Source organism: Mustelus asterias, chromosome 12 (genome assembly GCF_964213995.1).
Source record: "Mustelus asterias chromosome 12, sMusAst1.hap1.1, whole genome shotgun sequence".
In the NCBI taxonomy this organism is placed as follows: Eukaryota; Metazoa; Chordata; class Chondrichthyes; order Carcharhiniformes; family Triakidae; genus Mustelus; species Mustelus asterias.
This window is the reverse complement of record NC_135812.1, coordinates 52,324,418-52,348,996: the sequence shown is the minus strand read 5'-3', so window position 1 is coordinate 52,348,996 and position 24,579 is coordinate 52,324,418. Positions and strand designations below refer to the sequence as shown.

Sequence of the window (24,579 nt, the reverse complement as noted above, 5' to 3'; positions counted from 1 at the left end):
GAGAGTGCAGGGAAATGGCACTGATTGGAGTGCTCCATAGAGAGCCGCAAGTACTATTTGGGCCAAATGATTTCCTCCTGTGCCATAAAGACTTTATGAACAAGGATTGATCTTTGTACCTTCCTGTTGTGTGGCTCAGCTACTCACGGACTTGACCATCTTCACTAATGGGATGGTGTTTTCATCCTCTTAAACCCCTGATTACCTGTCTGATTTTACATCTCTGATAGAACAAATAAAATATAACTTTTATAATGTGGTTTAGTTTCACCAAAAGTCTAGGACTGCCTACAATAGAATGAGTTAAAATGTTATGTAGCAAGTAAAGAAAAAGAACTTTTACACTGAAATCTTTTATTATTTCATTTTAGAGATTACCCCAAAGACCTCGGCTAGTTGCAGCCCAGCCCCTGAATCTCCAGTCAGCTCTGCTGAATCCGTGAAGAGTGTGACTGAACTATCATCACAGCAATCCACAGCTGCAGAGAACAGCAAGGATATCAAGCCACCAGAACCGTGTGAACAGCCTTCGAATGATCCCCAGGTTCTATCATCGCTGCCAATTTCTGGTCAGTCAGCATTAAGTATACAGGAGCTGGTAGCCATGTCTCCTGAACTCGATACATACGCCATCACAAAGAAAGTCAAAGAGGTGCTGACAGACAACAACTTAGGTAGGTAACAGCACACCTTTTAAATGGGAACAGGTGATTCCATTCTGTGAACTAGCATCTTGTATAAAAAGCAAACAAGTTTTTTTTTCTCACTTGAATTCCCCCAAAACTTTATTACATTATATAAGTTGTTCTAATTATCTAAATTGTTTATCAAACTGTTTTCATTATCCCTATTTTCATATTAACATTGCAACTAATTTTAGAATATGTTTTCACAGTTGGAGTATGCTTGTAAACAGATATTTTGCAAAAAGCATGCTCTGTGTTTTCTTTATACAAGATCCTGACAAAATCATGAGATGACTGTATAGATTTTCGACAGGAAGTTGGATCTGGGATCTGTTAGTCTCCTTAGTTACCAGTACTTTGTTTTGCCTATCTGTATCTGCCTATTGATGTGTGAAAATATGAAAACCTTCAGCACACCCCTAGATTTATATTAATTTCTGAAATAGTTGTGACACTATCAAGATGATGCAGGTCAGGTGACTCAAAGGAATGGATAGGAGAAGCCAGCTTGAGAGCTAAAGCAGTAACAGTAACCTCAAATGATATTTGAACTTGGCTGTTCTCCATGAATGGGTGAGTCAGATCCAATTCATGTGATGCAGCCCTGGTGTGGTGAATGTTACCAAGAATGTGAGCATGTTGTAATCATTAGTTTTTCCTATAACTTAAAAATAAGTATCAAGTCACAGCAGGATTTTTTAATTCTGTATGTATTCTTTGAAAGGGGCAGTTTGGAATTGAGAGAATACGCTTATATTTATATAATGCTTTTAATGATTTTGGACATTCCAGCCAGTGAAGTCCAGTCCCTGAGAAGATTACAACTGAGTCCCACACATAGCAATGAGATAAATAACCAAAACAAATGTTTTTTTCATGATATTGATGGCCAGGAGAATTCTCCTGCTCTTCTTTGTATTGTGCCTGGGGCTCACCTGTGCCCACCTGATAGGGTTTAACATCTCATTTTAAAAGAAGGCATTGCAGACCATGTAGTACTCCCTTTGGGTTGTATTGAAAGTCAGCCTGGATTATGGGCTGACATTGAAGAACAGGTCTTGAACCCACAGTCCTGTGACTCAGAGCTGAGGGTGTTATCATTGAACTGGTCATAGATACAGTCATCTCCCTCACTGCAGATAATAACATCAAACTGGTAAAAGTACGGCTAGTGGTTCCATGCTATAAATGTCCCAATGTTTAATCAGCATGCTTGTTGTTGCTGAAGGATGTTCTCAGAAATAGATGTTTACTGCTGTGCTGAGTCCCCCATTAATGGCATTCTTGAGTACAGTAGTACCATTAGTTAACCTGGCATAACAATAATACGGAGACAGTTGGAATATTGTTGTCCTCTCACCATATCCAAGTGTTACAGTGATGCTTGTCAGTTTTCTTGTGGCTCTCAATGTGGCCTACTCTAACTCTGTTATTTGTTGGTTCTATTGTTGTTAGGCTTGAGCTGATGCTATTTAAATCGCAGTTTGTTAAGGTTACCATGATATCTAGACCTCATAGGATGCAATTTAAACCTTGTGATTGGGTGTTGTTTAATCTAGAGTGCTTTACACAAATATATCACAGAATAACCCTGGAAACATGAGCAAGATGTTTGTTGTGATTGGTCTGCGATTGCATCATGCACCATAATAAGTGCTAACCTCCATTTATCAGTTTGTCAGACGTCTGCAGGGCAATGATTGGTCTCTGTGCTGTTAAATGCTGAGGCTGCAGAATGAGCTCTTTCATCAAAGCACAGGAGCTCTTTGTTGCCAAGGACATTCCTGACAAATGGAGGTCATACAGAGTGTAATATACTCGATGTGTTATTCCCTAGTAATTTACTGCAGGATCTATCACATGGTGTGTCACTCCTCAGGTCAAACATCATCAACGCTCTGTTATACCCCCCACACTCTCACTTATCAAACTCTTTGATGCTAAATACTGAAATTATAACATCAAAAAGATTGAATATAATGCTAGCACAATGAAAACGCTGTTGCAAATAAGCTTCTAAGAATCATCAAGTGACCCCGTCGATGCTTGTGGAGAAAAGTCTCCAGTTTTAACTTTGTCAGATTGCTCTAATCGATTGTACCATTGATGTCAACTTCCCATAACAGTAGCAATGTCTCCACTCCTGGTTAAGAAAAAAATTTCTTCAATGCCTGATCAACACAGTGTGTGTAAAACGGATTAGCACAAATAATGTATCAAATGAAAAGCATTTGGAACAACTTGAAAGAGTTATTTTCTTGGAGGTTTCAGAAGATTAGGCAATTGAGATTTGCTTTTGCCGTTTATGGCTTTGTCTCAGTAGAGTTGCTGCTTTGTAACTCACTCCCAGTTATCTGTTACTGTGTTTATTGTAATCATTGGTGTGAAGACCCATTGTGTTCTCAATGAGTATAAGATTAATTCAAATCACATGCTCAGTGGACAAGTAGACAACACAGTGATTGTCCCAGAGATCAATTATAATTGTGAATTACTCTTCACTTACTGGTCTGTTTGGAAAATATACGATTGATATAAGATTAATTACAAAAGTTGAGACCAATATCTATAATAATTCCAGTTATGTTTCATTTATAGCACTATTTGTGTGTGAGATCAATGTAATAATTACAGGCAGACTGTTACTGTTGGGAGTCGTAACTAGTTGCTTCTCGCTAATAACGAACATAGCGTCCTATTGCTGGGGTTGTGTTTAATAATGTGGTTTGCTCTTGGTGGTTGTCAACCAAAAAGGATAGAAATTTTTATTTGCAGACTTTCTGTATTTTCTTTTGTGTGACTTAAGTTCCTCTCTGTTTTCACTTTTGTGTTATAAATGATTTTGTGTTGATGCAGGTGAAAGATGCCAGTTGAGGCAAGTAGAGCAGTTTCTCACTTCCTGCACCGTGTCCAAATCAAGTGCTCCCACGTCTTTGGAACTTGTATTAGATACAGAGCAACATTCTGTCTGCATTGCCTCATCAGACATTCATGGATCGGACATTACATGGCCAAGTGTAATGTTGCTCCAACAATACAAATCAACCCTAACCTCAGAACAGTGCTTTCTAATGCAGCACTGTGATGATTCCATTTGTATTATTTCCACATTTATTTAATTCTTTCAGTTAGTTTTCCATTAGTAGTTTTCCATTTTAGTTCATTTCTAATGGACACACTGTAAGCATTTATAAAAGGAAAAGTTATGAAAAGTATATCAGCAATTTGCATGAAGGGAAAATGCAATGCTGCATTTGCAAACTACCATCACTGGTGACACTTTGGCGGTTGTCCAAGTCTGCATAAAAGAAACGTTTAACATTTTCTTACTTTGTCCCGGACTCTTTCTTTCTGAACCCCCATCCTGTGGTGAGGAAATCCAGGAGCAGCTACTGCGAGTCTGTGATAGGTATGTCCCTGTCAGGCAAGGAGGAATTGGTAGGGCTAGGGAACCGTGGTGCACCAAAAAAGTTTCTTTGTTGGTTAAAAAGAAAAAGGAGGCTTATGTTCGGATGAGACGTGAGCACTCGGGTAGTGCACTAGAAAGCTTTAGATTGGCTAAGAGGGAGTTGAAGAGCGAGCTTAGAAGGGCTAAAAGGGGACATGAGAAGACTTTGGCGGATAGGGTTAAAGAGAATCCTAAGGCGTTCTATAGGTATGTCAAGAACAGAAGGTTGGTTGGGGCAAGTTTAGGGCCAGTTATAGATGGCAGAGGGAAGTTATGTGTGGAACCGGAGGAGATTGGTGAAGCATTGAACCAATATTTCTCTTCGGTGTTCACGCAAGGGGACATGAATATAGCTGAGGAGGACACTGGGTTGCAGGGGAGTAGAATAGACAGTATTACAGTTGATAAGGAGGATGTGCAGGATATTCTGGAGGGTCTGAAAATAGATAAATCCCCTGGTCCGGATGGGATTTATCCAAGGATTCTCTGGGAGGCAAGAGAAGTGATTGCAGAGCCTCTGGCTCTGATCTTCAGGTCGTCGTTGGCCTCTGGTATAGTACCAGAAGATTGGAGGTTAGCGAATGTTGTCCCATTGTTTAAGAAGGGGAACAGAGACTTCCCCGGGAATTATAGACCGGTGAGTCTCACTTCTGTTGTCGGCAAGATGTTGGAAAAAATTATAAGGGATAGGATTTATAGTTATTTGGAGAGTAATGAATTGATAGGTGATAGTCAGCATGGTTTTGTGGCAGGTAGGTCGTGCCTTACTAACCTTATTGAGTTTTTTGAGAAAGTGACCAAGGAGGTGGATGGGGGCAAGGCAGTGGACGTGGTATATATGGATTTTAGTAAGGCGTTTGATAAGGTTCACCATGGTAGGCTTCTGCAGAAAATGCAGATGTATGGGATTGGGGGTGATCTAGGAAATTGGATCAGGAATTGGCTAGTGGATAGGAAACAGAGGGTGGTGGTTGATAGTAAATATTCATCATGGAGTGCGGTTACAAGTGGTGTACCTCAGGGATCTGTTTTGGGGCCACTGCTGTTTGTAATATTTATTAATGATCTGGATGAGGGTATAGTTGGGTGGATTAGCAAATTTGCTGATGACACCAAAGTCGGTGGTGTGGTAGACAGTGAGGAAGGGTGTCGTAGTTTGCAGGAAGACTTAGACAGGTTGCAAAGTTGGGCCGAGAGGTGGCGGATGGAGTTTAATGCGGAGAAGTGTGAGGTAATTCACTTTGGTAGGAATAACAGATGTGTTGAGTATAGGGCTAACGGGAGGACTTTGAATAGTGTGGAGGAGCAGAGGGATCTAGGTGTATGTGTGCATAGATCCCTGAAAGTTGGGAATCAAGTAGATAAGGTTGTTAAGAAGGCATATGGTGTCTTGGCGTTTATTGGTAGGGGGATTGAATTTAGGAGTCGTAGCGTTATGTTGCAACTGTACACAACTCTGGTGCGGCCGCACTTGGAGTACTGTGTGCAGTTCTGGTCCCCACATTACAGGAAGGATGTGGAGGCTTTGGAGAGGGTGCAGAGGAGGTTTACCAGGATGTTGCCTGGTATGGAGGGGAGATCCTATGAGGAGAGGCTGAGGGATTTGGGATTGTTTTCGCTGGAAAGGCGGCGGCTAAGAGGGGATCTTATTGAAACATATAAGATGATTAGAGGTTTAGATAGGGTGGATAGTGATAGCCTTTTTCCTCTGATGGAGAAATCCAGCACGAGGGGGCATGGCTTTAAATTGAGGGGGGGTAGTTATAGAACCGATGTCAGGGGTAGGTTCTTTACCCAGAGGGTGGTGAGGGATTGGAATGCCCTGCCAGCATCAGTAGTAAATGCGCCTAGTTTGGGGGCGTTTAAGAGATCCGTAGATAGGTTCATGGACGAAAAGAAATTGGTTTAGGTTGGAGGGTCACAGTTTTTTTTTTTAACTGGTCGGTGCAACATCGTGGGCCGAAGGGCCTGTTCTGCGCTGTAATGTTCTATGTTCTAGAACAAAGGGGCATAAATTTAAAATTAGAACTAGACCATTCAGGAGTAAAGTCAGGAGGCTTATTTTCACTCAAGAGTAGTGAAAGTTTGGAACTTGCCCCACCCATACCGCCTGCTAAATGCTATGGATGCTGGGGGAACAATTGAAAATTTAAAGACTCAGATCAATAGATTTTTGTTCGATGTTAGTTCAAAGGAAATGAAGCAAAGGCAGATAAGTAGCGAGTACGTTCCAGATCAGCCATGTTTATAAATGGTGAATCTGATTTTAGGGGCTGTTTGAAAGTTACCATGCTTCCTGCTTCCACACACATCTATCTGCAGCTTCACTTACCCATTCACCATCAGGTTTCCACCCCACCACAACCCCAAAAATCATCTCGCATCTCAGCAACCATTGAACCAGAACCAGCTACCCTCTCAGTAGTAACTCCCACATTGTCAGCTGTATTCACCTGCATGGTTCTCCAGGGTGGAGCAGGGCCAAATGGCCGCTGCTTCTGGCCTGCCTTTCACCTTCCCAGTGCCAGCCCTGCAGGCCAGATCGATCCCCTGTCAATAATATTAACTGGTCAAATGGGACTTCAGTTCTGAAATTACAATTCTAATTCATCGTAAGCACTTGTGATTTTAAAATTGGCTTGCTGGTTATAGAATCATAGAATGATTACAACATAGGAGACCATTTGGCCCATTGTTTCAGTGCTGGCCATCTGCAGGAGCTATTCCCCTCGTGCCACTCCCCCTTACTTTTCCAGGGAGCCCTGCATATTTTTCCTTTTCAGATAACAATACATTTCCTTTTGAATGACTCAATTGAATCTGCCTCCACCACACTCTTAGGCAGCGCATTGTAGTTCCTCACCACTTGTTGTGTAAAAAGGTTGTTCTCATGTCACCATTGCCTCTTCTGCCAATTACCTTACATCTGTGCCCTCTGGTTCTTGATCCTCTCAACAATGTGAAAAGTCGTGATTTTGAATACCTCTATGAAATCTCCTCTCAACCTTCTCCTCCAAGGAGTATGGTCCCAGATTCTTCGGATCTGTCTACATAACTCAAGTTTCTCATCTCTGGAACCATTCTTTTCTGCACCCTTTCTAAAGTCTTCATATCCTTCCTAATGTCAGAAGGTAGGGCAGTTGATGTCATATACATGGATTTTAGTAAGGCGTTTGATAAGGTCCCCCATGGTCGGCTTATGATGAAAGTAAGGAGGTGTGGGATAGAGGGAAAGTTGGCAGATTGGATAGGTAACTGGCTATCTGATCGAAGACAGAGGGTGGTGGTGGATGGAAAATATTTGGACTGGAGGCAGGTTGCTAGCGGAGTGCCACAGGGATCAGTGCTTGGTCCTCTGCTCTTTGTGATTTTTATTAATGACTTAGAGGAGGGGGCTGAAGGGTGGATCAGTAAATTTGCTGATGACACCAAGATTGGTGGAGTAGTGGATGAGGTGGAGGGCTGTTGTAGGCTGCAAAGAGACATAGATAGGATGCAAAGCTGGGCTGAAAAATGGCAAATGGAGTTTAACCCTGATAAATGTGAGGTGATTCATTTTGGTGGGACTAATTTAAATGTGGATTACAGGTTCAACAGTAGGGTTCTGAAGACTGTGGATGAACAGAGAGATCTTGGGGTCCATATCCACAGATCTCTAAAGGTTGCCACTCAAGTGGATAGAGCGGTGAAGAAGGCCTATATGTGTTAGCTTTTATTAACAGGGTGTTGGAGTTTAAGAGCCGTGGGGTTATGTTGCAACTGTACAGGACCTTGGTGAGACCACATTTGGAATATTGTGTGCAGTTCTGGTCACCTCACTATAAGAAGGATGTGGAAGCGCTGGAAAGAGTGCAGAGGAGATTTACCAGGATGCTGCCTGGTTTGGAGGATAGGTCTTATGAGGAAAGGTTGAGGGAGCTAGGGCTGTTCTCTCTGGAGCGGAGGAGGCTGAGGGGAGACTTAATAGAGGTTTATAAAATGATGAAGGGGATAGATAGAGTGAACGTTCAGAGACTATTTCCTCGGGTGGATGGAGCTATTACAAGGGGGCATAACTATCGGGTTCATGGTGAGAGATATAGGAAGGATATCAGAGGTAGGTTCTTTACGCAGAGAGTGGTTGGGGTGTGGAATGGACTGCTTGCAGTGATAGTGGAGTCAGACACTTTAGGAACATTTAAGCGGTTATTGGATAGACACATGGAGCACAGCAGGATGATAGGGAGTGGGATAGCTTGATCTTGGTTTCAGATAAAGCTCGGCACAACATCGTGGGCCGAAGGGCCCGTTCTGTGCTGTACTGTTCTATGTTCTATAATGTCTGGTGCCCAGACTGGATGTAATCTTTCAAATGAGGGCAAACCAGTGTTTTATACAGGTTTAATAACTTCCTTGCTTTTTTATTTGATGCCTTTATTAATAAAGGCCAGGATTCCATATACCTTATTAACTACTCACTCAATTTGTCTTGCCACCTTCAATGATTTATATACATATATAATATAACATGTATATCTCCAGGTCCCTCTGGTCCTGCACCCCCTTTAGAATTGTACCTTTTTAAGTTTATTTATTAGTGTCGCAAGTAGGCTTACATTAACACTGCAATGAAGTAACTGTGAAAATCCCTTAGTCGCTACACTCCAGCGCCTGTTCAGGTACACCAATTTAGCATGACCAATGCACCTAACCAACACATCTTTCGGACTGTGGGAGGCAGCCGGAGAAACCCGCGCAGTCACAGGAAGAATGTTCAAACTCCACACAGACAGTGACCCAAGCCAGGAATCGAACCTGGATCCCTGGCCCTGTGAGACAGCAGTGTTAACCACTGTGCCACCATGTTGCCCCATTATTTTGTCTCGCCATGTTCTTCCTATGAAAATGAATCGCTTTACGGTTCTCTGCATTAAATTTCATCTGTCACTTGTCTACCCATTGCTCCAACCTGTCTGTAGATTTGAAACTATTCTCTTCACAGTTCAAAATGCTTCCCAGTTTTTTGTTCATAAATTTTGAAGTTGTGCCTGCTACACCAGGGCCTAGGTCAAAATATATCAGGAAGAGCAGGGGTCCTGATACCCACCGCTAGGGAACTCCAATATGAACCTTCCCCAGTCCAAAAAATAACCATCCAGCACTACTCACTGTTCCCTGCCACTCAGCCAATTTTGTACCCATACTGCAACTGTCCCTTTTATTCCATGAGCTCTAGTTTTGCTCCAAGACTTTTGTGTGGCACTTCATCAAATGCCTTTTGGATGTCCATGTACACCACATTGCCACTATCATAGAAATCATAGAAACCCTACAGTACAGAAAGAGGCCATTCGGACCATCGAGTCTGCACCGACCACAATCCCACCTAGGCCCTACCCCCATATCCCTACATATTTTACCCGCTAATCCCTCTAATCTACGCATCCCAGGACACTAAGGGGCAATTTTAGCATGGCCAATCAACCTAACCCGCACATCTTTGGACTGTGGGAGGAAACCGGAGCACCCGGAGGAAACCCACGCAGACACGAGGAGAATGTGCAAACTCCACACAGACAGTGACCCAAGCCGGGAATCGAACCCAAATCCCTGGAGCTGTGAAGCAGCAGTGCTAACCACTGTGCTACCATGCCGCCCACCACTATCAACCCTCTCTGTTACTCATCAAAAAATCCCAACAAGTTAGTTGAACACAATTTGCCCTAACAAATCCCATGTTGGCTTTCTTCAATTATTTGCCCAAGTGACTATTAATTTTGTCCCAAATCATTGTTTCTAAAAGTTTCACTACCGCCAAAGTTAAACTGACTAACCCTGTAGTTGCTGGACATGTCTTTTTTGAACAGAGGTGTAACACCTGAAATTCTCCAGTGCTCTGAGGAGGTTTGGAAAATTATGGCCAGTGCCTCTGCAGTTTCAAGTCTCACTTCCCTTGATATCCTTGGGTGCATCTCATCTGATCCTGGCACCTTATCAAATTTAAGTAAATTCAGTCAATCCAATGCCGCCTCCTTTTCAATTTTAAACCAATCAGATGTCTAATATACCTCCTCTTTCACCATGATTTAGATAGGGCAGATGCACAGTATTAATTTAATACCCCAGTCATGTCCCCTTGCTTCAATGCATAAATCCCCTTTTTGTTCCTGAATTAGGCCCACAACTCCTTTTCTCACCCTTTTACTTTCTAAATTCCTATAGATAATTTTTGGGTTCCCTTGTACATTTGCTGCCTGTCTTTTCTCGTACCCTCTTTTTACTTTTATTTGTGTTTTTAAATTCTTCTCCGAACCCTCCATATTGAGTCTGACTGTCAACTGTATTATCCACCTTGTATCTGCCATATGCACCATTTTTCATCTTCCTCTTGTTTCCTGTCTTGTGCTATCCAGGGAGCTTTGGATGTCTTAGCTCTACCATTCCTTTTGTGAGCATATACCTTAACTGTATATGAACTGGGAGGCGAGGGAATAAATTGCAGAGGCCCTTGCAGAGATATTTGCTTCATCTCTTTCCACTGGTGAAGTCCCGGTGGTGGCTAATGTTGTTCTGTTGTTTAAGAAGGATAGCAAAGACAAGCCAGGGAATTACAGGCCGTGAGCCTGATATCAATGGTGGGTAAGTTACTGAAGGGGATTCCGAGGGACAGGATCTACCATCATTTGGATAGCCAAGGTCTGATTTGGGATAGTCAGCACGGCTTTGTGCATAGGAAGTCATGTCTGATGAATCTTTGAGTTTTTCAATGAGGTAACCAAGAGGATGGCTGAGGATAGGCCAGTAGTTGTTGTCTATGTGGACTTTAGCAAGGTCTTTGACAAGGTCCCGCATGGCAGGCTAGTCTGGAAGGTTAGGTCACAAGGGAACCAGGGAGAGCTAGCTAATTGGATCCAAAATTGGCTCGATGGTCGGAATGATGTGGAGATGCCGGTGTTGGACTGGGGTAAACACAGTAAGAAGTCCAACGATGGTAGGAAGCAGAAGGCTTTGGTTCTTTCTCAGACTGGATAGGATCTACAAATATTTGGATAGACAGGGACTTATTAGGGAGAGTCAACATGGCTTTGTGCGTGGTAGGTCATGTTTGACCAATCTATTAGAGTTTTTCGAGGAGGTTACCAGGAAAGTGGATGAAGGGAAGGCGGTGGATGTTGTCCACCTGGATTTCAGCAAGGCCTTTGACAAGGTCCCTCATGGGAGGTTAGTTAGGAAGGTTCAATCGCTAGGTATACATGGGGAGGTAGGAAATTGGATAAGACACTGGCTCAATGGAAGAAGCCAGAGAGTAGTTGTGGAGGATTGCTTCTGAGTGGAGGCCTGTGACTAGTGGTGTGCCACAGGGATCGGTGTTGGGTCCATTGTTGTTTGTCATCTATATCAATGATCTGGATGATAATGTGGTAAATTGGACTGGCAAGTTTGCTGATGATACAAAGATTGGAGGTGTAGTGGACAGTGAGGAAGGTTTTCAAAGCTTGCAGAGGGATTTGGACCAACTAGAAAAATGGGCTGAAAAATGGCAAATGGAATTTAACGCAGACAAGTGTGAGATATTGCACTTTGGAAGGACAAACCAAAGAAGAACGTACAGGGTAAATGGTAGGACTCTGAAGAGTGCAGTTGAACAGAGGGATCTGGGAATACAGGTACAGAATTCCCTAAAAGTGACGTCACAGGTGGATAGGGTCGTAAAGAGTGCCATTGGTACATTGGCCTTTATAAATCGGAGTATCGAGTATAAAAGTTGGAGTGTAATGGTAAGGTTATATAAGGCATTGGTGAGGCCGAATTTGGAGTATTGTGTACAGTTTTGGTCACCTAGTTACAGGAAGGATGTAAATAAGGTTGAAAGAGTGCAGAGAAGGTTCACAAGGATGTTGCCGGGACTTGAGAAGCTGAGTTACAGAGAGAGAGATTGAATAGGTTGGGACTTTATTCCCTGGAGCGTAGAAGATTGAGGGGAGATTTGATAGAGGTGTATAAGATTTTGATGGGGAGAGATAGAGTGAATGCAAGCAGGCTTTTTCCGCTGAGGCTAGGGGAGAAAAAAACCAGAGGGCATGGGTTAAGGGTGAAAGGAGAAAAGTTTAAAGGGAATATTAGGGGGGGCTTCTTCACGCAGAGAGTGGTGGGAGTGTGGAATGAGCTGCCGGATAAAGTGGCAAATGCATGGGGTCACTTTTAACATTTAAGAAAAACTTGGACGGGTTCATGGATGAGAGGGGTGTGGAGGGATATGGTCCAAAGTGCAGGTCAGTGGGACTAGGCATAAAATGGTTCGGCACAGACAAGAAGGGCCAAAAGGCCTGTTTCTGAGCTGTAATTTTCTATGGTTCTATGGAGACCTGTGACCAGTGGTGTGCCTCAGGGGTCAATGTTGGGACTCTTGTTATTCGTTATTTATATAAATAATTTGGATGTGAATGTGCAAGGCATGATTAGTAAGTTTGCTGATGATACTAAATTAAGTTGGATCGTCGATAGCGAAGAAGGTTATCAAAAATTACAGGGGGATCTTGATCAATTAGAGAAGTAGGCCGAGGATTGGCAAATGGATTTCAATACAGATAAGTGTGAGATGTTAAGTTTTGGAAAGTCAAACCCGGGTAGATCTTATACAGTGAATGATAAGGCCCTGGGGAGTGTTGAGGAATAGAGGGACCTACGAGTGCAAGTACATAGTTCATTGAAAGCGGTAGGATGGTGAAGAAAGTGTTTAACCCACTGGCATCAGTCAGGGCATTTAGTATAGGTGTTGGGACATTATGTTACAGTTGTTTGCGTCATTAGTGAAGCTGCATTTGGAGTATTGTGTACAGTTTTGGTGACCCTGTTATTGGAAAGACATTGATAAACTGGAAAGGGTGCAAAGGAGATTTACAAGGATGTTGCCAGGACTAGTGGGCCTGAGTTATAGGGAGCGGTTGGCCAGGCTAGGACTTTATTCTTTGGAACATAGGAGAATGAGGAGTATAGATAGGATGAATGCACATTGCCTTTTTCCCAGAGTAGGGGAATTGAAGACTAGAGGGCATAGATTTAAGGTGAGAGGGGAAAGATTTAAAAGGGACCTGAGGGGCAGCTTCTTCACGCAGTGGTTAGTGTGTATATGGAATGAGCTGCCAGGTAAAGTGGTTGAGGCAGGTAGAATAGCAACATTTAAAAAGCATTTGAAAAAGTACATGGGTGGGAAAGGATTAGAGGGATATGGGCCATGCGTGGGCATTTGGGACTAGCTGGGAGGGCGCCATGGTTGGCATGGACCGGTTGGGCCAAGTGGCCTGGTTCCATGACTCTATAACTATTTATTTTAAAGGCAGTCCATTGTTCAGTCAGTTTTGTCAGCCAACCTTTGCTTTCTGTTTGTATGGACCAGATGCATTCTCACCCCATTGAAGTTGGCTGTCCTTCAATTAATTATTCTTACTCTGGATTGCACCTTGTCCTTTTCCATCACTGACCAACAATTAGTCAACTGAGGTCTGGGAGTCGGCCTGCAGTCGGAAATTGACAGGCAGTTTGGTGTTGGGGAATTGCAGTCAGGCCTCGGCCTGATACTGGAGCAGCTTGGTGAAACACCTTCATGTTTGGCAAAAGGCAACAGGTAAAGAAGGCAAAGCAGTAGGCCATACAATAATGGCACATCAGTGCCCCAAAATGTCTTTCTCAAAACCAAAAAGGGACAGGGTAGATTAGGCTGAGACACAAGGAAATATCAGATGTGCACATAATAGACATGCTAAAGGAAGACCAACCAGTAACAGACAAGATGAGAGAGAGGGTCATACAAAGACAATACAGCACAGGAACAGGCCCTTCGGCCCTCCAAGCCCGTGCCGCTCCCTGGTCCAAACTAGACCATTCTTTTGTATCCCTCCATTCCCACTCCGTTCATATGGCTGTCTAGATAAGTCTTAAACGTTCCCAGTGTGTCCGCCTCCACCACCTTGCCTGGCAGCGCATTCCAGGCCCCCACCACCCTCTGTGTAAAATATGTCCTTCTGATATCTGTGTTAAACCTCCCCCCTCTTCACCTTGAACCTATGACCCCTCGTGAACGTCACCACCGACCTGGGGAAAAGCTTCCCACTGTTCACCCTATCTATGTCTTTCATAATTTTATACATCTCTATCAAGTCTCCCCTCATCCTCTGTCTTTCCAGGGAGAACAACCCCAGTTTACCCAATCTCTCCTCATAACTAAGCCCCTCCATACCAGGCAACATCCTGGTAAAGCTCCTCTGTACTCTCTCCAAAGCCTTCACGTCCTTCTGGTAGTGTGGCGACCAGAACTGGACGCAGTATTCCAAATGCGGCCGAACCAACGTTCTATACATCTGCAACATCAGACCCCAACTTTTATACTCTATGCCCCGTCCTATAAAGGCAAGCATGCCATATGCCTTCTTCACCACCTTCTCTACCTGTGACGTCACCTTCATGGATCTGTGGACTTGCACACCCAGGTCCCTCTGCGTATCTACACCCTTTATGGTTCTGCCATTTATCATATAGCTCCTCCCTACACTATTTCTACCAAAATGCATCACTTCGCATTCATCAGGATTGAACTCCATCTGCCATTTCTTTGCCCAAATTTCCAGCCTATTTATATCCTTCTGTAGCTTCTGACAATGCTCCTCACTATCTGCAAGTTCTGCCAATTTTGTGTTATCCGCAAACTTACTGATCACCCCAGTTACACCTTCTTCCAGATCGTTTATATAAATCACAAACAGCAGAGGTCCCAATACAGAGCCCTGCGGGACACCGCTAGTCACAGGCCTCCAGCCGGAAAAAGACCCTTCCACTACCCACCTCTGTCTTCTGTGACCAAGCCAGTTCTCCACCCATCTAGCCACCTCCCCCTTTATCCCATGAGATCCAACCTTTTTCACCAGCCTACCATGAGGGACTTTGTCAAACGCTTTACTAAAGTCCATATAGACGACATCCACGGCCCTTCCCTCGTCAACCATTCTGGTCACTTCTTCAAAAAACTCCACCAGTTTAGTGAGGCATGACCTCCCTCTCACAAAACCATGCTGACTATCGTTAATGAGTTTATTCCTTTCTAAATCACAGGAGCGGCAATAAATACATACAGTTGTAGCACAGCAGCTCTGCCAAAGGTCACAAACAGGGCCTCAAAAGAGAAAATCAGGTAACATACTTCCAATATCCTGTTAATTCTATGGAGATGTACAAATATATACAAAATTCATCTTAATTAATTGATCTCCCGTGGTGCCACATAGGACAAGTGGAGTCTTCAGAGGGTGATGGGCAGAGGGTAATTAGACCAGAGCATGCAGGTATAACTCAGTCCCCATTTTAAAGTCACATTATTTTTTTGTGATCCTTTGATTTGATATTTATAGTTGAATAGCAATACTTAAGGCAGTTGGGAAACCAGAGAAATAGTTGGAGCTTAGGAGTTTCTCAGCAGTTCAGCCTGAGGTGCCGAGGCATGCAAAATTGAAATGTTGCCATTGCCATGAAGGCTATGATTTAAACCATGGTCAGAGGTGGGGAGGTTGCATGATAGAACAGAAAGGAATAAGACTGTGCACAAAGTTGAGAAGCACAGGAATTTTGAAGCAATTTGATTGGAGGATATAGAGTCACAGAGGGTTGATGCCAACCATGGAATGAAGAAAAGAGGTTGTAGTATTGAATATGGACCCAAATATTTCCAATAGTCAGCTGTGTTCCTAACATGCATTTTGTCAGTCAGTCACATCTGTTCAGCGAAGGTTATGCGGCTGATTCCTGGGATGGCAGGACTGTCATATGAGGAGAGATTAAGTTGCTTAAGGTTATATTCTTTGGAGTTTAGAAGAGTGGGAAGGGATCTCGTAGAAACTTTTAAAATTCTAACAGGATTAGACAGAGTAGATTCAGAAAGAATGGTGGGGGAGTCCAGAACCAGGGGCCATAGTTTGAGGATAAGGGGCAAACCTTTTAGGACTGAGGTGAGGAGAAATTTCTTCACCCAGAGAGTGGTGAATGTGTGGAATTCACTACCACAGAATGTAGTTGAGGCCAAAATGTGTGATTTCAAGAATTAATTAGATATATCTCTTGGGGCAAAGAGGATCAAGGGATATGGGGGAAAGGGGGATCAGGATATTGAATTTGATGATCAGCCATGATCATATTGAATGGCGGAGCAGGCTCGTAGGGCCGAATGGCCTACTCCTGTTTCTATTTTCTATGTATGTTTCTATGCATCTGCTGATTTCTACATTGTAGTCTTACATGATTTACTGAAATTGCATACTCATAAAATCACAGCAGAATGGAGGTTCAGTAATTATAACCTGCCGCTATATAGATAGTAGCCACTTGTCTATTTAAAATGTTTTCTATTGGAGGCTTATCCTTAACTGAACAACCTAGGGCTTGAGTTTACGAAATGTCCTGGAGCTATCATTCAGCTTTAAATAATGTAGCAGCCTACATGCCAAAGATGCATTTATGTCTAAAGCTCCAAAATTTATTTTGCTTGATAGAAGTCTTTACTTTCAGAATGTGACTATACTTTCTAAGCCCGAGCCCTTCGCTACTTTCTGCTAACATGATAGTGGTGATAGCTTTCTGAAAAATCAGAGCAAGTGGCGTTTCTTTTTCTGTATGACATCCTCAAAACAAGGACATATGTGAATGTATCAAATTTTCTGTTATCTTTGCTTGAAAATGGTGCAAGATGCTTCATTTAAAGGTTTCTTTATTTACTAATTTCATCGTGCAACTTGTGTAGCATTATATTTTACAATGGTTGAATTTTAACTTTGATTTCAGATGATTAGAGTAGCTATATTTTTATGTATGTATATCTCAGAATTCGAAGGATAAATGATGGCTGGAAGGGCTGTACTGTTACATTGGAGGGGTGTTCAGAATAAACATTTAAATAGGTTTCAACAAGTAGAATGCTTTACAACTGTTCTCATGTTACTCACATTTATGAATAAGGATTGATAGATACGATGTGGTTTATTGGGTCTTATGTCTTTCTACTAATTGCCGATCAGGAGAACATTTAATTTTCCAGGAACCAATTAGAAAGCAGTTATTTCACTGTACCTCTCACTAACTTATTCCCAGATACTTTCAGTGATGAAAGGACCCATTGAAAGGATTTGTAAAGAATTTTGAGAGGTATGATGCAGTGAATGGATGGTTCCCACACACCAGCAACCAACCCTCCTAACTGCATTGCTACTGACTCACATTAAACAACAACATCAAAGATTTCCTAATGCTGTTGTTTTCCTTATTACTTTTCCACACCGTTGTTGCCCCAGTTTTCTCTTTATTATCTTGTTCTGTCTTTTCTGTAGGTTTTTTTTTCCCTGCTGATGTTCCTTTCTTCCAGTAAATACTTCCTCAAGCACGCCTGCTAGTGTTAACATAATATAGAGTCACAAAGGGTTATGTGCTACAAGGCTTCCTTGTAGTTCTTATGCCATTTATGCTATAATCTTACCTACTGGAGGTTCAGTTTCTCCTTTTCAAATGCAGTTATGAATACTGATAGTCAGTATTTGATTGGGATCAAACTTTTCCCCCACTGAAGTCATTGGTGACTTTGTTAAAGATGGTACAACAAAAGTAAGTGTTATTACAATGTCCAACTGTAGGAGCTGGCACAGCCAAGTCTGATCCTGCCTCAATGACGTTTGCTTCCTTGAATTTTTGACCAAGGGAGCTGAAGGCAAAGATGGAAACCTGGGCTAAAATTTCCCCTCCATGAACCATAATGGTTGCATACTTTTTTTAATAATTCAAGGGATGTGGGTGTCGCTGGCTAGGCCATCATTTATTGCCTGTCCCCAGTTGCCCATGAGAAGGTGCTGGTGAGCTGTTTTCTTGAACTGCTGCAGTCCATGTGCTGTCGTTACACTGTAAGAAGTCTCACTACACCAGGTTAAAGTCTAACAAGTTTATTTGGTAGCACAAGCTTTTGGAGCACTGCCCCTTCATCAGGTGAGTGGGAGTTGTGTTCACAAACAGGGCATATAGACACAAACTCAATTGTGTCATATAGACACAAACTCAATGTAGTTACACTCTCAGTGCTGTTTGGGAAGGAGTTCCAGGATTTTGACCCAACAAAGTGAAGGAATGCCTGTATTATTCCAAGTCAGGAAAGTGAGTGACTTGAAGGGGAACTTCCAGGTGTGGTTTTCCCACGTATCTGCTGTTCTTGTCCTTCTAGATGGTAGTGGTTGTGAGTTTGGAAGGTACTGCCTGAGGAGCCTTGTTGAGTTCCTGCAGGATATGTTGTATGCTGCTACTGTAAGTCATTGGTGGAGGGAATGAATGCGTGTAGATGGGTTGCTTTGTCCTGGATGGTATTGAGTTCTTGAATGTTTTTGGAGTTGTACTCATCCAGGCAAGTGGAGAGTATTCCATCACACTCTTGACTTGTGCCTTGTAGATGGTGGACAGGCTTTGGGGAGTTACTCGCTGCAGGATTCCCAGCCGCTGACCTGTTCTTGTTGCCACAGTGTTTATATGGCTGGTCCAGTTCAGTTTCTGGTCAGTGGTAACCCCCAGGATGTTGCTAGTGGAGGATTCAGCAATGGTATTGTCATTGGATGTCTAAGGTTTTGATGCTAACAACATTCTCTACTGCTGCTCCAGCGGAGGCCAGCAAACCAATCCGTGACCTTCTAAGTCAGCGTAGGACTGCTGGTCTCTGAGTCATAAATATTGGTATCAGTTTCTGAACCATTTTTAAGTTCTTGCCTCTTCCTAATTACCAGAGAAGCCTGAATCTTCCAGATAGAGCCCATTAATTGAGATTGTCATCTAAGTGAATTGATTCAGGCTGTATAACTGAGCAACATAAGAAGTTCTTACTGTGCTTACCCCAGTCCAACGCCGACATCTCCACATTCTTACTGTGCTTACCCCAGTCCAACGCCGGCATCTCCACATCATAACTAAGCAACATTAGCTATAGTGTTTGACCTGTATTATTCAAGCACAGTAACTTTTCAGAACATTTTACTTTTCAATTTGCATATTTTTATTCCTTGGTTTGATGCTGAATGCTGCTGAGTAATTGAGATCGGTTGTATATGTTATATGTTTTTGTATGTGTATGAATATGTGAAATATGATATAAGCAAAGTTGTGTTGCTATCTGACATTGAATTGCGCAACCAACACCAAAGACCTGCAGCATGAAAATAATGAACGTATATGTGCAAATCAGGGTGCATTTGAAGACGCACTGTGGTGCATTTTTCTGAAAATAAACAAGGAAAGCTGTATTTGAATTTCTTTTCTTACTCTGAATATATTTGCTGCCCTTGGAAATGGGGCCATACACAGCTTTAGGCTATGATTAGCAGCAGCTCAAACTACTGGCTTTTTGAAATGTGCTTCTGATAGCAATGGGCCCAGGGATTCCACAGCAGATGAATGAAAGATGTGGTGAAAACATGAGCTGCACAAGAGTTTATTCCCCAGGAAATAACAAAGAGAAGGTACTGTGTAGATTGTTCCAACACTTATATCTTTGGGAACTTAAAAACAGTTCCTCTGGAACGCATCAACATTCAGAACAGATAATATCTAAAATGCAAACTGTGCAGCGATTACCGGTCAAGAGAAGTTCACATAGTCATTAAGGAGAAACTAAAAATAGTGTCTTAGTCATCTGATCATATTTTACTTCACAATAAAAGCAAGAAAACTCTTAAGCCAATGATAATAGGGAAAAGTAACCCAGCTTTGAATCTAGCCATTTAAGAAAAATGAAAGAGCAACAATAGGCTTTCTATATTAGACAAATCTTATTCCAAAATTGTGAGTGACAGTAAAGAATTGTCAGTTTTGTAAGTGAAGTTTGATCTACTGGAGTTTCTTTATTTCTATAATGTTACTTCTGGTGAGATGAGCAAATTGTCAGCTGTATTGAGAGGTTTATAACAGGTTCTTGCTAAAAAGCTGCCTTCAAAAAGGGCATTGTTGATGCTTTGGATAATTTTTCACTTTCCCCTTTTTTGGTTCTTTTCTGATTTTGTTTTTCTCCATTTTTTTTCCGTCGTGGAATTTTAGTTTTCCTCACTTGGCAGTGACCAGTACTGAAAGCAGTCAAATTTAAATAAGATTAAGATCAAAGATCACTTAGAAGTAGTTCATGAAGAGTTCACAGTTTTCTGGCTTGCTTCAAGAAATGTGATCTGGTAAACATTCATCCTTTTTTGGGATGTAAGAATTTTTAGGAACACTGAAAGGAGATTCACCCCATAAACTCATTCCTTTCTATGAAATAAACCTGTTTCTCAGTTTGCCCCACAATTCCTTTTCAATCTCTTTCATAATGTCTCTTTGCTTCCTGACTGCAATTATATGTTTGTTTCGTTGGTCTTTTTTGGCAACTCATTTCTATTGCCGTACCCATTTCTATTGCCCTCCGTGTGGATACACCCTGGCCGACTGCCCTTTCACCTGATGCCCTAGATTTTACCCCTCGTTTTAAACCCTTCACCATAGTGAACGATTTTCATGAATGATTGATGACTTTCTTTATCACATTGAAAGCAGTAATTGGGTCACTTCAAAGTCAGTTGCCTAAGAGAAAATAAGCACAGCTTCCTGAACCTTTCCACATAATGCAAATGATCAGCAAAACAAAGGCTTGCATTTATATAGCGCTTTTCATGTCCACCAGTACTTCTCAAAGTACTGACAGCCAATGAAGTACTTTTGAAATCTAGTGTAATTGTAATGTAGAATATGCAGCAGCCAGATTCATGTACAGCAAACTCCCACAAACAGCAATGTGATCATGACCAGAGAATCTGTTTGTGTGATGTTGATTGGAGGATAAATAACAGCCAGGTCACTGGGACTAACTCGAACAAAAACAGAAAATGCTGGAAAATCTGGATGAGCCTCCGTCAGAGCTAACGAAAGGTCATCCAGATCATCATAGAATCCCTAAAGTGCAGAAGGAGGCCATTCGGCCCATCGAGTCTGCACCTCGGAGGCTCATCCAGATTTTCCGGCATTTTCTGTTTTTGTTCGAGTTATTCCCAGTGACCTGGCTGTTATTTATCCTCCAAGATCTGTTTTTACTTGCTTAGTAATAGCATAGGTCTGTTTTTACTTGCTAAGTCAGATGTGTTGAGCTGAATTGTCTTAGGTTTGTAATGACCCACTGACTGGCACTGGACAATTTCTTTTCTTTAAATTAAGTCCCTCTGTCGTGTGTCGTTGCTGCAGTGGATCAACTGATTCAAGGAACTGTCCTTCTCATTCCCATTGATATCAGAGAAGTGAAATTCCAACAGTCAATCCTCAACGCTAGTTGATGATCTATCTGTGATTCTAATTCCATTCCTGCTTGAATGTTGAGAGCAAATAGTGATATTGAGGAAAGTAATCTGAATGGAGTGTTAATAGAACTCTGATTTAAAAGTGGATTAGCCATAAAAAGTAGGATTTACATCCTTTTGTTAATTTCACTCATTGGTCGTATGTTCTTTCAAAGTATTTTTATTTAGGAAGTGAGCATTAGTGATATCACTGGGAATGTTTCTTTGGAAAGATTACTAAGCCCTGCACTGAGACAGTGCTCAGTTTAACATGCAATCGCTGCACTCATTGTTACTTTCTATTATTATTAATTCCCACACACTGATAATCAGACTCAGACATAGTACCATCATCCAAACTCACTTAAACAAAATTAAAAATGCAAATATGATCTGAAAATCTTTGTAACAATTTCAGTTTAAAATGAGTCCTGTGTTATGACTCATTTTTTAGAAATCAACATCTTCAATTGTACATTGGACAAGTCACAGCGGGCATTCCCCATTTTAAAGTAACAATGCCAGTTCAGTTTAAAAATCTATAATTAAAAACAAAGCCCCGATTTTAACCTAGCCTACTCAGTGAGAACAGGTGCCCAATAAAATTGGAGCTAAAAAATTTCTGGTTTAGATTCAGTAATTTGTCAGCCTGGGTACTAGGCCAGTGGCGTCTTCTTCTAAACTATTGACACTTAATTGGAATCATTTGCAGTATTATTTTTTAAGGTGTTGCAAGTGCCCTCTGATCTTCAAAATGGGCATACTGGGCAGCACATTGGTGAGGGATTCATCTGCGCAGTAAACAACCAGAACAGACTGATCTCGACATCAATCAGATCAGTACTCCGGCCAGCTCGCCAAGTGGAGGAACATGCTTTCAGTACCAGGCAGGATTATCTCCCCATCCTCACTCCTACTGGCACCATTTAAAGGACTCATGATTGCTGCTATTGATTTCTTCTGGATGTTGGTTGAATTCTACAGGTGTTTGGTGCTTCCCATATTTGTTGAAAATTGCAGGAGTCTACAGGGAATGTTGTGGCAGATTCTGCAAGAGTTTTTACTGACTTCAGAAACCAGCCTTTTTCAGACATGGGTATACTAGTCATTCCCCTTGAAACACAGCATAGCGTGGAAAGTGGACAATGGTCAGGCAGAGCAGGACACTTTGCTGGAAGAGGGAGAAGGTCTCTCAGCAGGCAGTCACATTCTTTTGCCATGCTCAGAGTATTTTTTCTTGGGGCTATGGCCATGACATCTACACTTCAGTAAAGTTGTCCTCACTTAAATCTGCCACTTGCAGCCACAGGTAAAGCCCCAGAGCAGGGTAAGGACAACATTGCCAGTGCGTGTGAAGGAATTTATCTGTCTGGTTTCTGCAGGGCAGAACTGGAGATATATGCAATATATCAAGTTTTCTGTCCATTGTTACATTACTGATGCATTGTATTCATTGTATTTGATAATCCCTTACCAGAGAGAAACAGGTGAAATGTGTACAAAGCTTCACTAGGATTGCAGGCTTCCCCATGGTACAGGGTCCCACAGGCTGTGCACACGTTGCTTTCTGGATATCGCATGTCAACTCGAGCCTAAACCGTAAATGAAAGTGTTTCCACACCATCAACATCCAGCTGGTGTGTCAGCAGATGCAGTGAATCATGTAGGTTAATCCTTGCTTTCCAATCAGAACTCATCGTGCCTTCATTCTGTGGCAGTCTGCTGTGCTAGCTGCATTGGGGCCACAGTGGCAAACCGAAAGGTGACTACTTGGCGACAAGGACTATCTGTTGATGGCATGTGAGGGGACAGCCCTCGTCATCAGCTATATAGCAACCAAGTAAGGAAGGGAGGGATAAAGTGCAGGAAGAGGAAGAGAGTGGCATCGTTTCTGGCCAGAGCGTTTGTGAGGAACTCATTCAGCTGCAAACCAGTAACTGCAATACCAATTCCCCATTCACCCACACCTCAACATCTTATCTTATCTTCTGCCACTGGCCAGCTAGCAGCTGCTTGGCCACAGAACACAAATATTTAAACATCACAAAGCATTTCAAATCAAATTAGTAAATTAAATGATTTCATATTGCATACAAACGTGAACTATTCTCCTTTGTGCATTCCCTTAATACCTGTCTTCCATGTTCCTCTGTGCAGTGTTGGTGGAATACTGCTGACTTTGTGGAGGAGACTGGACATGGACTTGGAGGGTGGCTTAAGCCAGCTCTGAGAGAACTAATGCTATCTTCCTGTTAAAGGACAGCAGGTTCATGCTTCATGGATCAAAGCAAATTACTGCGGATGCTGGAATCTGAAACAACAAAAAAAACACTGGAAAATCTCAGCAGGTCTGGCAGCATCTGTAAGGAAAGAAAAGAGCTGACATTTCGAGTCCAGATGACCCTTTGTCAAAGCTAAAAGGCATAGAAAATGGGAGACATTTATACTGCAGGGGGAGAGAATGAAAGATGAGTCATAGCCATAGCAACCAGGAGAAAAGACTGCAGCTGTCCACAGGGAGAATAAAGGGTGTGAATGACCAAACAGCAGAGAAGCTGTAAACTGTGACAGATGGAGATGTTGGGGGAGGGGGGAAATGGGACAGGGGTAGAATGTGGAAAAGAGGAAGGGGGGGAGAGAAAAGGTAAGGGAAGAGGGATGTATGCGGGGGAGGGGGGGTGGCGGGGGAAGAAAAATGAAGAAAGACCATAAAGAAATAAAAGGTAGAGAACAGTAACAAATTAAATAAAATAGAATGAAAACAAAGGGGGGCCGAGGTGGGGTAGAGCAAATCATCTGAAGTTGTTGAATTTGATGTTGAGACCGGAAGGCTGTAAAGTGCCCAGCCGGAAGATGAGATGCTGTTCCTCCAGTTTGCGTTGAGCTTCACTGGAACATTACAGCAAGCCAAAGACAGACATGTGGGCATGGGAGCAAGATCGTGTGTTAAACTGGCAAGCAACCGGAAGGTTAGGGTCCTCATTGCGCATCAACCGAAGGTGCTCAGCAAAGCGATCACCCAGCCTACGATTCGTCTCTCCGCTATAGAAGAGACCACACTGGGAGCAGCAAATGCAATACACCAAATTGAAAGAGGTGCAAGTGG

At 42.4% G+C, this 24,579-nt stretch overlaps 1 protein-coding gene across 9 annotated transcripts in view; it reads left to right on the top strand.

Annotated features, from left to right (window-relative positions):
- LOC144501444 (protein CASP-like) overlaps nt 1-24,579 on the top strand; it is a 779,365-nt gene that overhangs the window by 533,001 nt on the left and 221,785 nt on the right. For 7 of the 9 annotated variants that reach the window (XM_078225209.1, XM_078225206.1, XM_078225208.1 and 4 more), the window contains one exon: nt 372-674. The exons of the other annotated variants lie outside the window; for them this stretch is intronic. In XM_078225209.1, the coding sequence (XP_078081335.1) occupies nt 372-674 (303 nt within the window). The remainder of the gene's footprint in view (nt 1-371; nt 675-24,579) is intronic. 9 annotated transcript variants of the gene reach the window in all.